The 16,322-nt window shown below is 40.5% G+C and overlaps 1 protein-coding gene across 2 annotated transcripts in view; it reads right to left on the bottom strand.

The window, feature by feature from the left end:
- Nucleotides 1-9,769, bottom strand: part of RUNX1 (RUNX family transcription factor 1) — a 177,917-nt gene extending 168,148 nt beyond the window's left edge. The window contains exons 1-2 of one of the 2 annotated variants that reach the window (XM_053386653.1): nucleotides 9,548-9,769; nucleotides 9,229-9,348 (exon numbers count right to left, since the gene is read on the bottom strand). In XM_053386653.1, coding sequence (XP_053242628.1) covers nucleotides 9,229-9,286 — 58 coding nt within the window. In that variant the 5' untranslated portion in view covers nucleotides 9,287-9,348; nucleotides 9,548-9,769. The remainder of the gene's footprint in view (nucleotides 1-9,228; nucleotides 9,349-9,547) is intronic. The other variant, XM_053386652.1, reaches the window with a different exon arrangement.
- Nucleotides 9,770-16,322: the final 6,553 nt, after the last annotated feature.

The following is a 16,322-nucleotide window of genomic DNA, read 5'->3' on the forward strand; positions in this document are numbered from 1 at the left end:
GACGGTGACCACATTTTAAAGTGTGCAATACATTTGTCGTTGGGATAAGATTTGCATCTGTGGCACCTTGTGGTAATGTGCTTGACGCTTTAAAGCTGCTGTAGCAGGTGGGCGCCTCTCTCCTTTAAGGACCATAAAGAAGCAAATTAAAAGTTCAGGCAGCTACATGTTTTTACATTCTGCCATCATCAAAGAACTAAAAGGATAAGGTGCTTGCTCTTTATCAGAAAGCTCAGCTGAAATGCTGAAACTAAGGATACTGATCTTAAGCTGGCTTATGATATATATGGAAACCAGGAGAAATGTTTTGAATTTGGAGAAAAACTAGGATAGACAAATGAAATTTACTCTGTAATTAAGGACCCACAGAATTTGTAAATGTGTGTGTGTGTGACCGTGACCAAATATCTCTTTCTCAAAAACCCAAGGGCTCTTGCAAATCTCTGTGAAACAATACTGCCAAGTTTCACACAGCTTCACTTTCATGCTAAAGTGGCAACCACTGTCAAACTAACAAAAGACAACTTGTCAGCCTCTCACAACTGCAGGTGTTTTCTGCCTTCCCAGATATCATCTAATATGAAGGTATTATTGTTAGCTCTCATGTCTGCATGAAATACACACTGCTGCTTTGTAATAACAATGATCTAGTCAGTTACACCAGGCTCTACACAGCAATAAAGAAATTTAGTTGGAAACATATTGGTATTTTAGTTTTTTAGCTTCAGTTCCAACTTTAAATCCCTTATCACATCAGGGGCAGGAATGCTGGTAACTGAGTAGCGGCGGACCAAGCCGATTGGGCGCCTGGGGCGGCACGCATGCCCTGCGCCCAAGGGTGGGGCCAGCTGCCCATGGGGGTGGGGCCAGCCACCTGCGGGGTGGGGCAAGCTGGGGCAGGACGCTCCGTGGGGCCTCCAAGGAGTCTGCCTGCCTCCTCCTACTCAGTCACCCTACAGCTGAGGGGGAGGCGGTGGGTGGACCATTTGGGGCAGTGTGGAGCCTGCAGGTGCCCGAGCCACCGTGTCTCTCCCAGGAGAGATGCGTGGCTAGGGCACGCTGCAGGCCCCACAGTGAGTGCCGCCCAGCATTTAGTCACCCCCCTCAGTGGTGACACCCGTGGCAGATCGCCTCCACCGCACCCCTCTTCCTCTGCCCCTGTAACAGAGGTCTTGGAGGCTCTCATATAATACACACTGAGGGAAGACAGAGGTTTCCATGAGATGACCATCCAAATTTGACACAGATGCCCTGTACAAGGATGGATACATTGCGTCTAACAGTAACTTAAGTGTAGTGGCACTGAATGGCCAGCACTGATGAAACAGCAAGGACCAGCAAAATGAACAGGGAAGAGAGGATGAGACACTTTTGGGGGGGGGGCGGGATGGAAGGGGAGTACACAGGTCTGAAGTGGCTCAGGTCAGACCTATATGGTTCTTTACCTGAAGCGGCAGTCAGGATACCATTTTTCCCTTGTTTAACTGTAGATTTCATCTTGAGTCTGTAATTGTACTGGAGAGAAGTGAGCTTAAATGTGCAATTTCCAGGAGACAATTAGCAGGTGAAGGAAAACTTAACCACTCTCTCTTCTAGCCCGCCAATATATCCCTGCCCAAACATTAGAATTACAAAGACTCCTGGGCTGGTTTTTAAACTATAGTTGCATGGTGAATCAGAATCCTCTTCCCCCAGCAATTACAGTAAGTGAGTAAAATGGTCACATTCCAGCAAGGCAAAAGCACTCAAGGGCAGTGTGGAGTATGGCTGGTGAATGGCAGGGCCTGGGGAGAATCCCAAAGCCTAGAGAGAAAGAGGCCTGGATGTGCCTGAGGTTTTCCCCCTCAACCCTCTAGAGTCTCCCAGCTGGAGTTCCTTTAACCAGAGACAAGGGAATGTTATGCATGCAGAAGCCACGTTGTACCACTGAGCTGCAGCCCCTTCTCTTTAGGCATAACACCAAACCCAGAGGCGGTTTTCTTCCATTGATAGTGGCAGGACACAGAGCAAATAATTATGAATTAACAATCGTCGTTGAACACCGGAAGAAAATGCGCCACCATTTCAATGTTCAGACACTGATCTAGTTTCCGGGCCTTGTCTGGAATGCTTAGTTTTACCAAACTAGCACATTGTTTTCTTTTTGATATTTTACTCCCTTCTTTCCAGTAATTCCTGTAATGGCTCTTTCAGAGGCACTCAGGCCTTCACAATGAAAAAGGGAGCATCTCTAACAGTGAGAAGACTGTGTAAAAACCAGACATTGTGCAAGCCTTCTCTCCCCCCTCCCCCCGCACACCAACCATGCCAAGCCTTTTATTAGTTTCGCCAGTTCAATTTCCTTTCCACAAGATCATTTAGTGTTTTTCTGAGTAACCCTTTCTTTCATTTGGATGCTTAGCACCATAAAACAGGGATAAACATGCCTTGTTGCAAAGTTATCTGTTAGATTATTGCTAGTTTAGAACCTAGAGAAAAAGATATAGGACAAACAACAATGGTCCATTGACTTAGGTTAGGCTGTCCTAAGGGCCGTGATTCAGCCTTTGCTCCACAACAGTGGTGGGGAACCTGCAGCTATGTTTGATCCAGCCTGCGGATCAAACAGGGCTCAGCAGACCTCCTCATTTGGGTGAAAACTGTGCTCACCTGCCTGACAGCTGATGTCATACTTGATGTCAGGGGTGGGTATGGTGAGGGCTTCAAAGGAACATTCAGAAGTTTTAAGTGGGTTTTCCAAAAGGCTTTCCAATAGGCCACACTGAGCTCTGCAGTCCTGACAATTAGGGCATTAAAGCAAAACATCTCCTGATAATCACAGTGGTGTCAAGTGACTGACTTGTTGGAGTCCCCACCCACCTATCAAATTTGGCCTGTCAAGGGCTGGGGAGATAAAAGATCCAGCATGCTGGCCAGAAATGTTTTTCCCCACCCTGTTCCATAACAAACTTCCCATGTGACCTTGGATGGGTCACTAAGTTTCTATGATTCATTCCAATACTCTTTAAGTAAGGATGACAGTTTTTCTGCACATCATGGGATGGGGCTGAGATAATGCATGAATGTGTTTTAGATATCCAGATGCTGTGTGGGAGTTTGTGTGTTGCAGCTGCTCACATACCATTCCAGCAACATTAAAAAACAAAAGATTATTTGGGTAGCGTTGGCAGTGTGGGTGTTGCAGCATAGGGCCAGAGAACAACAAGAGGGCAAGAGATAATTTCATCCAGTTTCAACAGAATTTGCCTCCTGCATTTATATACCATCTTTCTGCCATATTACTCAACATACATTTTAAGCTGGATACGCGAAGAAAGTTTCTAATGTAGGAAGAGCTGAACCGTAGCTCCACATTAATGGAGAATTGAAAGGAAGTCTAGACAGACACCTGTCAATATTGTTATTTTAGCCTTATGTTTCCAGGTCATCAAGAGTCTGCCTGTACTTGCTTAGATTAAGATGCTTAGGATACGCACTGTGGATAGTAATATATTAATTTAATCAGCTGCCATCCATAAGGATATTTTGAAGGCTTTTCAATAATGTGCCCTTAGGGATTTTGGAGGACATGTAACACCAATGCTGACTAAATATTCTAGAGACAAATGTTCCTATGAGTGGGCTGGATTCTGCATACTTGGAGAAGTTATTGAGTGAGTCACATTTGTAGGAATTAATCTATACAAATGAGTTAGGTGTGCATAACAAGAAAAGCCTCATTATATCCCACATGTTCAGAATTATCATTTGTTACTACAGGATTGTATGTTTTCAGATGAAATGTCACATATCTTAAATTATTTTTTAAATCTATGATAATTCTATTATTGTCATTCAGTGTGTTCTTTGAACCTAGTTTTCCCCCTTGAAGCATGTTTCAAGTCCCTGACCTCAATTATCCACCCCAAGGAAAACTGCTTATAATAATGTGTTTATTAAGAGAGATTTGCAGTTAAATGCTGAAGCATTTTCATGAGGATTTTTTAAAGGAAAATTTGCAAGTTGCTACAGAAATGCGGAGAACCAGATTTAAGGAGAGAGAGAGAGAGAGAGAGAGAGAGAGAGAGAGAGCGCGCTGAAATAAACAGCTCCTTTCAAACCTACTCAGGGGTTGGTGAGAGTAATGTCTCTAAATTTACAATACCATAATCCAGTGATGGGAGAAAAGAGAGTTGCCAGAGTGTTGGTGGTGGAGGAGGGAGGCAGAGGTATGCTGTGACTGATAGTAAACAGGGGGAATGATTTTACTTGAAAAGAAAAGAAAAAAACCCCATTGCAGCTTATAATTTTATAGAAATTTTCTTTAAAAAAACCCCCACATTTTTAAGTTGCTGGTAAAAAGCCGGTAGAACAATATACCTGTGATGTGGCAGGCTTTATTCATTCTGGAAGTGCAATGATACCTGCAATTTTTTTTTCTACTTCTGTCCAAAAAAATAATACAGCCATTTTTTCATTTCAAATAGTAGATAGAGGTAGCTGGGAGTAAGGCAGACTTGCATGGTCCTCGAACTAAATCAAGAAGCCTACAAGTACCTCTGGCCATGTTGTTCATGTATTTTAATCCACAGGTTATTAATTAGATGGCAAGTGTTGCACAATGTGAATTGCTGGTGATACAAGTGCCTGTATCTTTCAGCAGGAAATTGCAGCAGTCCACTTCCTATCCCTGCCTGTTCTCACCGACTCTGTCAGACGTATAGCAGATAGCTCTGTTAAGCTATAATGAAGTTCAGTGGTATTCTTTAAGTTTTTGGGTGCTTCCCTGATGGAATGTTTAGAGTAGATCCATTTCTTGATCCAGACCAGTCCCTGGCCTCTGAGTTCAACACCTCATACCTAACCTTTGTCAGGAACTGAACCACAAATGAGTGTCCCTTTATCCAAGTCAGTGGATAACACTGCTGTAGTCTTGGAGAGGACATTTTTGAGTCTTGCTTCTTCTCATAGCAAATGCTGCCTGTTGCTTGCTTACCCACGCTGCACTTTATTATATTGATCATCATCATCTTATTTATTGTTGTTGTTGTTATTTGTTTATGTTTATTATATCAATATTTCACCTTTCTCAAAGCAGCCTACATAGAGTTCTTGAGCAACCTTCTCATTTTAAGGCAGATATGACTCTGCTTAGATACATCAAAGTAGCAGTACTGAGTCCTAAAGACCATACCCTAGAATCTAACTCCTCTTTACACCTGGTCATAGATAACATGGGCACAATTCAACCAACACTAATCATTTTACAATCCTACTGACAGAAGACACATAAGCAATGGGATTTTAAAAGCATTTGACCCCCCCCTGGTTTGTATCTCTTGACATGACCCTAACAGCTGTGGCATTCAGAAGGAGAAAGAGGTGCTCAAACATTAAGGCTACAATTCTATGCCAATGCACCTGGGATGAAGCCCAAGTCAGTGGGACTTATTTTTGACTAGACAGGCATAGTTTTGCTCTGTTTGCTGTCTCCAAGAGTTCAGGAAGTTTGTGGCAATAAATTCATATTTGACACAGGATAGCTAATTTTTATTTATTTATTTATTCATTCATTCATTTATAAAAGTATGTACCACTCTGTTACAAAATATCAGGTACACAGCAATATAAAACCATTAAAAGTAGTATGGTGGTTTTCCTCACCTTTAGATTATTACAGTAGTGTTTTTTCCTTCTTTGGGGTATTAAAGGTTGTAGTTTTTTTAATCCCATTGCCATACACTTGTTAGTGAAAAGCATTTAGAAAGCGGAATAATTCATAATTTTCTTAGTACACAAATGAATGTGTGATTTTTGGACAAGCCTAGGTCTCCCAAAAAGAAATATTAAATAGATTTTTTGTTTCTTTACCTAGTAGTGTAAGGGAGGACCTGGTGTGGTGTGATAGAAAAAGGGTCATATCCTTTGTGGTGTACCACATTCAATTAATATGACAAGCTTTGTGATCCTGTCAGTTTTCACAGAGGGTGGGACCAGTGTTTGCTTCCCCACTCCTCTCTTTTTGTCCAAATTTTCACAGACTATCGTACTGAAAAAGAATGATGGATTTCCGTCCTAGAGGACTGCATGGGCTGATAAAGTGAAATCTATGGCAGAAAACAACTTGTTTTTTCCACCCTTTAGGCCATAATTTTAGTTGAGAGAGAGAGAAAGTGTAATAAATTTTGGCGGGAAAAATAACCAAACTATTTTGGACATTTCTAATGACTAGTATGTATAAACACTACTGAGAAATGGCGGTGAGAACAATTTGACTGAGGGAATGATTATTTTTCTTGCATCAAAGCCTAGGTATTTGTCAAGTCAGGTCTTTTGAAATTGTCTGAAACTCAGTAAAAGGAGGAAGCAGACATACGCACACACCACTTTTGGACAAGTCTTGAAGTCTCTCAAATTTAAACCCCATTTATTTCTATTAATCAGTGAAAATAATGAATACACTTACTACTTACTATTGCAATTAAGCTCGCATCCTAAAATATAGGCAAAACAAAACAAAATGTCTGATTTAATTGCTCAAAACAGGTGCTGTTCTGGAACTAAGGCCTAGTCCACAGACTCAGAATGTGGGGGCATCATCATAAGATGGTGGGGTGGTTATGATGCTTCAGGCTTTCATTTTAATAATCTCACATAAAAAACCCTGTAAGCAAAAAAACTAGGGTATCATGCATGAAATTCTAGCCCAGCATGATCCCTGCAATGCTTTTTGCAGTCTCTGTGCCATCGGCAGCCAATGTGCTTTCCTCTCATATCTATCTGTAAGATCAGAAATCACTTGTGGTTGATGTGCATTCTATGCTGCTAATTCCAAAGATCATTTAGCAACCATCTTGGCTACCACTCAGTCTAAACTACTGCTGAGAGTGAAGGCTAATTCTGCAGCTGTTAGGGAATCACTTGTACTTATGTTCAGAGGGGAAAATAAAAACAGAAAGCATACAGGAAATTTACTAAGCAAAGCACATGCCCAATACATGTGCTTATCAGACAGTACAGCAAATAGATGAGAAGATCACAAATGATGCTGCAAGATGTAAAAATATGAACTAATGAAAGTAAGGGGCACAGAATATTTCCCACTTTTATGGGAACTATACCCCAATAGGACCAAGATCAACTGAATGAAATCTGAGTGGTAGAGGAGGGAAAATGTTTGAGCTCTTCACAATTTTAATGGTTCTCACCAGGGTTTTTGTTTTTAGCCGTGACTCACTGGAACTCAGTTCTGTCACCTCTCAAGTGGGTACCAAGAGAACAAGGGAGGTGTTCATGGTCGAGTTCTGACACCTCTTTTTCTAGAAAAATAGCACTGGTTCTCACACAAGGCAGATTTCCAGCCAATTTTGCACTTGGAATCTATTTTTAGTATGCATTCTCTACGTTGGAACACAGGATTGATCTGGTATATAATAAAATGATTATACTTAATTTTGTAGAAGAACTGTTATGCCTGCTTATGCTAATGGAGAATGAAGGCCCTAATACATGCTGTTTCAAATTTGTTTAAACTTTATCTACTCATTTATGGCTCTTTTCCTGTCAGAGTTCAAGAACAGGCTGACTATACACTACTATGTCAAGTAGAGCACTACAGGGTTCAGTCTTTATTACATTCCAAATGAATAAAATTTCCTCAATAAAGCCTTCCTGTCCTGTAGATAAAAGAGCAAATAAACATTTGGATGGGCAAAAAATAAAATAAAATAAATGAAGCCAACTACACTCAGGAAGACCCCTTGTTATTCTACGAATATTGCTTCCTTTGCTTGTTAGCAACCCAAAGGAAATGAGTCGGGGAAGATTAAGCAGTTTCTCAGTCTCCAGCCTTGCTACTAAAAGATGTTTCAGAAAAAGAAAAGGTGTGTGACTCACCCAGCTCATAATGATCTGGTTGAGCTACACTATCCTCTCCTGCCAGTAAAATGTTGCTTAAAACCTTTGTAGTCACAGAGTCAAAGAAAAGCTTTTATAGCATTCTTCTCCCCTATGTTCACCCCATTTCTAATCCATAAGGGAGCGATGCTGCAAAGTGGCTTGTTGTGACAAAGCAGCTTGCAACCCTTCCGCATTCCTTTGCATGCTTATTAATACAAATAACTGTTGACTCATTTTGACACTCCTGAGGCGGCCAAGGAGTTTGCAACGCTTGTGTGCACTCTCTCTCTCACACACGCATAAACAACCATGCCAACCACCAGCATGAAATAGCTAATAATTCAATTTATAAAATTGCATTTATTATAACAGGCATTTTTTGTCAGGAGTACGGCTAGAATAAGAATAACATTCTTATCATATTGTATCACTCTTATCTCGGAATGCAACTGAGGAAACTTCCTGACAGCCTATTTCTTTCACAAGTTAACTTGCTTACTAATAAGGATTTATCACAATCAAAACATCTGTTTTGAGGATAGTAGAGCTAGCAGAAAACTTCAGTCAGTATTTCTATAGGACATTGTTCCACAGGTTGCTTTATTATTCCGCACCTCTGGATGGTTCTGAACGCATCTGCAACAAATGATATCTAAATACAGAAAGCAACACAGCTTTCCATGCAATAAACAAGAAATGCATCAAATTTGCTTCATTCTACTCACTGTGCAGTGACTTTTAACACAGTGGGAAGTTAAGTTCCTTTTCTATTTTTAAAATGTCTTAAATGAGTGATTCCAACAAACTGATATTATTCATGCTCATTCAGATGTAAGCCCCACTAATTTTAATGGGATTTATTCCTAGATAAAAATGCATATGCGAATTGTAGCCCTAGGCTTCTTCCATTATTTGGACTGGTACATAAATGGAGCAACAGCTCAACTTTGTTCCTTATTCATATTAGTCTGTGATGCATACAGTGTGCTATTGGCTATTTAAATAAGTGCCGCTCCAAAGCACTGACTCCACCAGCACAGCTAAACTCTCCTTTGGTGGTTTGTGCTTCTGCTTGTTGCATGCAATTTGTATGATTTGTAACAGTCACATTCACAAAACAGAGCACTGTTGATTACGTACTGGTGACTTGAACAACTGAAATGAGTGCTCAGTACAATTGCTCAACAGAATCAAGCTGGTAATGCATTTACATTTCAGATTTTATTAGAATCAGAGAAAATAATCATGGAAAAACATGTGCTCCTAAGAGCTTCTTGAAAAGTGCAAACATGCATTTTCCTGAACATGGATGAGTCAAAAAGTATATTTAAAAGATTGAGTGGCACTTACCTCGCACGAAGCACTGCTGGTAAGAAGGAAATGACTCAAAGAAGCTGTTTGAAGTCATGGTTTCCTCTTTTAAAAACTTATTTTCTTTTTTAAAAGGGGGCGATATGTTATTTCTTTTACCTTGGGAAGTAAAAAATCAAGAGTGGTCATTATAACAAACTCCTCTGCCATTGCACTTTGCATGTTTGTATCTGCAAAGTAAAATAAATTCAGTCATAAGAGTCTTTTTCTCTCACACAACCACTGAACTGTTTTGTAAAAGAGAGAGGGAGAGAGAGACAGAGAAATAGCGGATCACTTGTGGTTTCATGATGCTTACCACTCTATGAAACTCTTGTGGTTTGCAGTCAAAATGATTCGCCCTGCCTGCTGACCAATATCCCGGACCCGCTCTTGTGTGACTGCCTCTGTACCCAACTTGTGGTTCTGTGGTTGTTTATGAGGCCCAAAGAAGTGTTTCACACAACCAATATTACAAATTTAACCGTTCCTCTTTCCACAGCCTCTTTCAATTGGCTCTTGACAATCACATGATTTCAGTGATGTCAACTAAAAAAAAAAGCATTTTGAGCAATGCTCTTCCCACACCACCTGCCTTCCCCTAGATTCAGCAAAGAAACAGTATGCAGAGAGACAGAGACACAGAAAGAGGCTGAGCCTGACTCACAGTCCTTGTTCTACAAATGGGCTTTGCTGATTAAGGACAACTCTGCCTTGTTTTTGCTTGTGGTTGCTGGAACTACTGATTATTTTCATAGATATTTCATTGCTGCTTATTCAATAGTAATTCAAACCCTGGCATTAGTCTGCTGCTGAAAGAGGATGTATATGGCATCATCTAACATTGGAATCACTTTTCAAAAAGTTCAGCAGGTGGGCAACTGGATTTTTTTTAAAGGCAATAATAAGTCAAAAGAGGATAAAATGGATTAGTTCAACTGTTACCCCTTTAGGACAGCCAGAAAATGTCAGGGATCTTATGAATGAATTAAAGACTGGCATAAACTTTAACGGGTAAGGATTACTGAGCTCTTTGAAAACTAAAGTGCTAGATGAATAATAAAAATTAATAATTGTCATTCTCTTGTTATTTTTATTGGGGTAGAACTTTTTTGTAGTTGAACCCTTCAAAATTTGAGTTACCTTCTTGTTTGGAAATTATTCGGCACAAGGTACTGAACTTAGAACTTGATATTCCAAATGTATCTTTCCTTCCCATAGAGCAGAAAAAGAGAATAGTTTATGCCTCACCATGTGCCAATGGTAAATTCTAAAGAAAGAAAAGAACCACTTAAGAACAAAGATGTGATTGTTAGGCCAGCTATTAAGCACCTTAGTCACTGATCCGTACACTTCACTGCAGCCTTTCTCTACTTCAAATGTGAAATCCTGAGGATTTTCCTCACACCTGTAGTAATTTTTAAAGGCCTAACACACAGGAATATTTTAAACCATTAAGCATTTGCCAAGCATTTGGTTATAAAAGAAGCAATGAACCAGTTCAAATAGGAGTGATCCAGCAGGATGCTTCTTGCTTTTTAACTTTCTGCTGAAAATGACATCCAGAAAAGTGAATTTCATGGGGCCGTGAGAATGATCAAGAGAGTAGATGGTAAGTTGTATATGAGGCAAAACTAAATTAAGGAACCAAGCTACAGATATGAAGATAGAAGAGAGAAGAGACATGGTGACAATTTTAGGACACTTTTTTTTTAATAAGGGAAGGAATAGGAAGAATTGCTTGCCTTATCCCCTGACAGCATAGAGGATAAAGCTATCAGTGGCTATTAATTCTGATGACTGGATACTACCTCTGAATTCCAGTAGCTGGAGAATATGAGTGGGTGATAGACTGTAGCTGCAATGGTAGATGGAGAGGTTGGGTTGGGTTGGGGCAGAGGGAGAGGGAGAGGTGAGGAAGGGTCCACAACAGCCAGGTACAGGGTTTTGAAATTAGACTCTTTTTTGCAATTTCCCATTTTCTTTTTTCCTTCAGTCTGAGATAACATAAAAGAGTCCTCCTGGATCAGCCCAAAAGCCACGTTGTCCCACATTCTGCTCTCACAATGGCCAACCGGGTGCCTGTAGGCGTGCAACTGGGTGCCCCCCAATTATAATTCCATTACTCTGGTTATCACATCATGCTATAAATGCTTGTCACTGCTGAGCTTGTGGCACAGATCCCGTTTCCCAACACTGCAAGAGAAGGTCGTGGAGGTGCGTCATGAGGGAGGAGTTGAGGCCGGGTTCCAGCATTTCTGTTGGGATTCCTTCCTGTCATGGGGCTTTCCCACATGTCTGAGAGTTGATGGTGTTCTTCAGCCCATTGAGGGAGGGAGGGACATCCATGCCTGACTCCAGCAGTGTGACCCTCTGCAAGAACAAAGGTGGCCACCACAACTGTAGTCTGTCTCAGTGACGTCTACACTGCCTTGGTCATGTTGACAGAATGGAAGATGGCAAGATATCTATGGGTGTACTCTATGGGGCGCTGACTTCAAGCACCAGGCCCATTGGCAGACCAACTCTGTGTTACAAATATGCCTGCAAACATGATATGAAGGCTGGCAACTTTAACTCCGCCATTTTTTGTTTCCTTGTTTCTATTGTGAATTGATAATTTCCTCACAGAAAAAAGCACACCATTGGAAAGTAGTTAACATCACAATCTTTTTGCTGTCTCTGATTGATAGGGAGATCCTTGATTTTAATTCTGTAATGTTTAGCTCTCCAACTAACTCCACTCCCAGGCCTGCTTACACTGAAGTAGATTCCACAGACGTTAATATGACTTATTTCCATGAAAGGATGTTTAATACTGGAGATGGTAGTCCTCATTCCTCTTGGAAAGTCCCTGGTAGTCACAACTGTAGTGTCTGGCAAACTGAACTTTAAGGAATTTTTGCTTGTTGGCTTCCCTCATTCTGATTCAACAGTGGCAGGAGGAACAGCTGCTGCCAATATGCTGGCTACAGGAGCCTGGTGGGCAGGGCATTAAAAATTCAGTCTTAACTCATCTCTTAATAACAACAAGCCACTTTCCAATTGCTAGTTCCCCTCCTTCTCAATGTTCTCTTCTCTAAGCTTTAGGTACACCCAAATTATTTAGTGTACCCACTGAGTGGCAGACACATATGCTGTAGTTCATGTCATGGTTATATATGCTTTGATAACTTCCAGTGTGCAATACTGTCACTACTGGACTACTGTCTACGTCAGCCTGCCCTTGAAAAGTATCTACCAACTTCCATTTATTCTTCATGCTTCTGTTACGGTATCGACTAAAGCCAGCAGGACAAAGCATAAATGTCCAGTTTTGAACCATTTTAATCAGTTCCTATTCATTTATGGACCCAATTCAAGGTGCTGATTTTTACTTTTAAACCCCTAAATGGCCCAGGAACTGGTTACCTTGAGGAATGATTTCTACCACACATTCTCTGTTGTGAACTCTGGGCTACTTCAGAAATCCTGCATTATGTCCCTTGACCGATTGAGAACACAGGAGATGGGGCCTTCTCCCCCTCCCTGAATTTTATTAAAGTTTGAAGAAAATATACAAAGCATAATATCAAATATTATCAAAGACAAAAAACTAATCTAAATAAAAACACAGAGTAAAAGGAGGAAAAGAAAAAAGAAAAAAAGAGGAAAGAGGAAAGAAGAAAGGAAGGAAGGAAGGGAGGGAGGGAGGGAGGGAGGGAGGGAAAGAGAACTTCCATTTTTTATTCTGCCAGCTATGGATAAAAAATTATTCAAAACAGCCCCTCCAATATAACACCCAACAATTCCACTTTCTATAAACAAATATTTTATTCATTTCTTAAGGAGTTTCCAATCTTTAGTAAATCTGGACAATTATGGAAGATGGGGCCTTCTTAGCCATGGAACCATAATTGTTGATTTACTACTAGGTAAAAATGTGTCTGCACTGATTGTATTTTGACTTTGTTTTAATTTCTGTACTGCTGATAGAGATGGAAACATAGATATTTGCTGATTGCTACTTTTATTTAATGAGATTTTTGCTCTTGTTTTTTGTTGATTTTTAAAAAAGATTTTCATAATTTTCTGACAAAGGAAGAAAATTTTGCAGGCCAAAACACCTGGAGGGCACCTGGTTGAAAAAGGGGGTGTCAACCCATCAAGAAAAGGCCTTTCTCCGTATTCCCTCAAGGGGCTTTCTTGTTTCTCACTGCCAACCTATGGATTTCATTACTTTTGAGCTTCTTTTGCTCAGCTGCCATTTCAACACATTTTTATTTAGGAAAGCCTTTGGAAATATCGCATTGGCTGAGTGAGTTCCTGATTTTGATGAGATTTCTTCATGCTGTTGCTAGGCTTGTTTGTTGTTCGGGGCTGGAATGGCTTGGCTTTTAATGTTCTGTTTTGGGTCCGCTTTTAATGAATTCTTGGCGCCACATTGAGGTTTTCCTTAAAATACAGAAGCCACCCACACATTCTCGAAGTAAATAAGATTAGTAGAAGGGCAACTAAGGATAATAAATGGCAAACTTAAATGAAAAGAGATGTGACAGGCATTGCCCCTGCCCAGCCTGGGGCCCAGCAAAGTAGATAAATGAATATATATGCTATGTGTGACATTTTAGTGTTTTTCAGCTCAGTCATCTGTCAAGGAATAACTATGGTATGTGTCAAGCAACAGTTGGGTTGATTTTGTCATCTGTGGATGAAGCAAGCCCATCCTTGAATGCTTTTAGCATGCCTCCTGCAGCTTCTCCCCATATCTATCACAGTTATTTGCATTATACATAAATAAAGAATGTGAGAATTGTTGAGCAATTTTTTTTAAAAAAACCAAAGCCATCAGCAATATTTGCTTTCAAAAGATTGTCACTTTAAACTGAAACAGATTTACATTGCGACACACCTCATTGATTTCTGAGCTTATTTCCAAGTCTATCTGATTAAAATTGTGAGCTAAATGTTTCCATGCTTGTTACATATATCCATGTTCAAATGCGTCTCATTTGGAATTGCAACATCAGTTGCCAATGCACTATGGTATGTGCAAAGAAACGTTGATCCTTAGTGAACTTCTACAAAAAAAAGGTGAGTTAAATGATTAACAGTGCAATCCTATGCGTGTTTATGCAGATGCCCTCCTACTCCAATAGGATTGACCAAATTGCAGTCTAGTACAAAATTCAGTTCTACAAACTGTGATCGTATTATGGCACACTTTTTTAAAAAGTTCATTGTCCAATGCATCTGGTCAAAGGTCCACTGATGCTAAAGAATAATTTCCCCACAGTTACTCTAGAGAATATGACCCTATTAGCTGGGGTCATTAGCTGGACCATGAACTCAAGTAATTAGATCTTGACAATGCTAGTGTATGAACATGCAACTTGACTGTAGGTTAGATATGAAGTAGTAGTCTACTTTTATACTTTTTAACAGTACAATTCTGTATGTTTACTCAGAAGTCAGTTCCACTAAAGTCAATGGAGCTTTCTCCCTTTTAAATGGGATTAGGATACACCTAGGTATATACACCTAGGACACTTAGAAGAGACTAGGAGTGGACAAACCTGTCATTTTCAGTTCCTCCCAGTTTCTCATTTTCCTAGTCTTCAGTTTAGTTATTCCCATTTCCAAATCAGTTTGCAAATTTATTTTAAAAGTCCTTATGTAAAGGCATTAGCATTTTAGTGTGAATTTCTTCTAGTAGCTATTTTAATGCATTTTTGCCTGATATGCACAATTTTGTAAAGCAATTCCCCCTAATATATGTGTTTCTGCCTTGCAAAATTCAGAAGTTCACAGAATAGCTGCATTTCAGTTTTGTATATTGTTTTAGAAAGTGTGAATTAGGGGTGTTCACCTTTAACCATGAACCAAATTGATTTTCTGCCCCATTCGTACTACAGAATAAGTATCTTGGAACTCAGTAGAGCTTATGTTTGGATAAACATGCTGCATGGCTACAATCCTATGCACACAGTATCAGGAAATAAATACCATTGAATTCAACAGGATTTACTTTCTGGTAAAGTTGTATGGGATTTGGTAGCATCTTCCATTATTGGTCAAGAGAGGAGCAAATAATAATTTACTTTAGGAGTAAACAAGGGGGATAAATCTGTATGAAACCAATACATTATTATTAAAACAGTCCTATGTAATGGATGCAGTACTTGTGATCTAGAGTCCAATCCTAAAAAATATATTAAGCTAAAGATTTGCAAAAACTAGCGTAGGGTTCCTAGTAACAGCATGAAGAGACGTATCAACTTCTGGATCTACAGCTGTCTTTGATCAGGGCTGGCACATGATTTTTTGCTGCCTGAGGTGGACAAGGTGACACACCCTCCCCCTTTGACATATAAATGTAGACTGGACTGGCAGTTGAATCTTATTTAATCACTGACTGATGACAAGATTTTGGCAATTAAATCTGGCCGTCCAGTCAGCGCTTCCCCTGTGCAGCTCTGCTTGGGGCTTGAGGCTGACCTGGGCAGGAAAACAGAGTCGCAGTGGTCCTGCCGTCCGTGTGAGATAGAGGGATAAATCAAGTCCAGAGACAGTTCGTTGCTATCTCTAAAAAGCGTTTATTTACAAGCCATAAATCAGTCTCATTCCATCGGAGCTTTCCGGCATCTTTCCCGTGCTAAAAGCACACGCAGCTTCTCAGTAGCGTCTCTCAGTCAGAAGTGAAAGCAACTCTCACAGACAAAGCCTGTGACTTATGACCCTGCTTCAGGCCCCTCCCAGATACAGGACACCAAGGAGTTTTAACCCTGTAAACCCCAAACTCCACACCCCCTCTTGTCCTGCATCTGGGGAAATAAGCAACAATGCTCACCCCAAACACAGACCTTCACAGAACTCCTCGTGCTTCTGGAAGGTTAACGGTTTTGTGAAACCATCAGCGAGGTTCTTGGTTGAGGGACAGTATTTCAGAGCAACTAGCCCCTCACGAACGCTCTGACACACATTCTGAAAACGTATGTCCAGGTGTTTGGTCCTGGCCTTGAATTGCCCCGTCTCGGCCAATTTGAGACACGGTTGATTGTCTTCGTGCACCACGATGGGCAGACAATGTTCCCCACAGAGTTCCTGGACCAAAC

Source organism: Podarcis raffonei, chromosome 4 (genome assembly GCF_027172205.1).
Source record: "Podarcis raffonei isolate rPodRaf1 chromosome 4, rPodRaf1.pri, whole genome shotgun sequence".
NCBI lineage: Eukaryota > Metazoa > Chordata > Lepidosauria > Squamata > Lacertidae > Podarcis > Podarcis raffonei.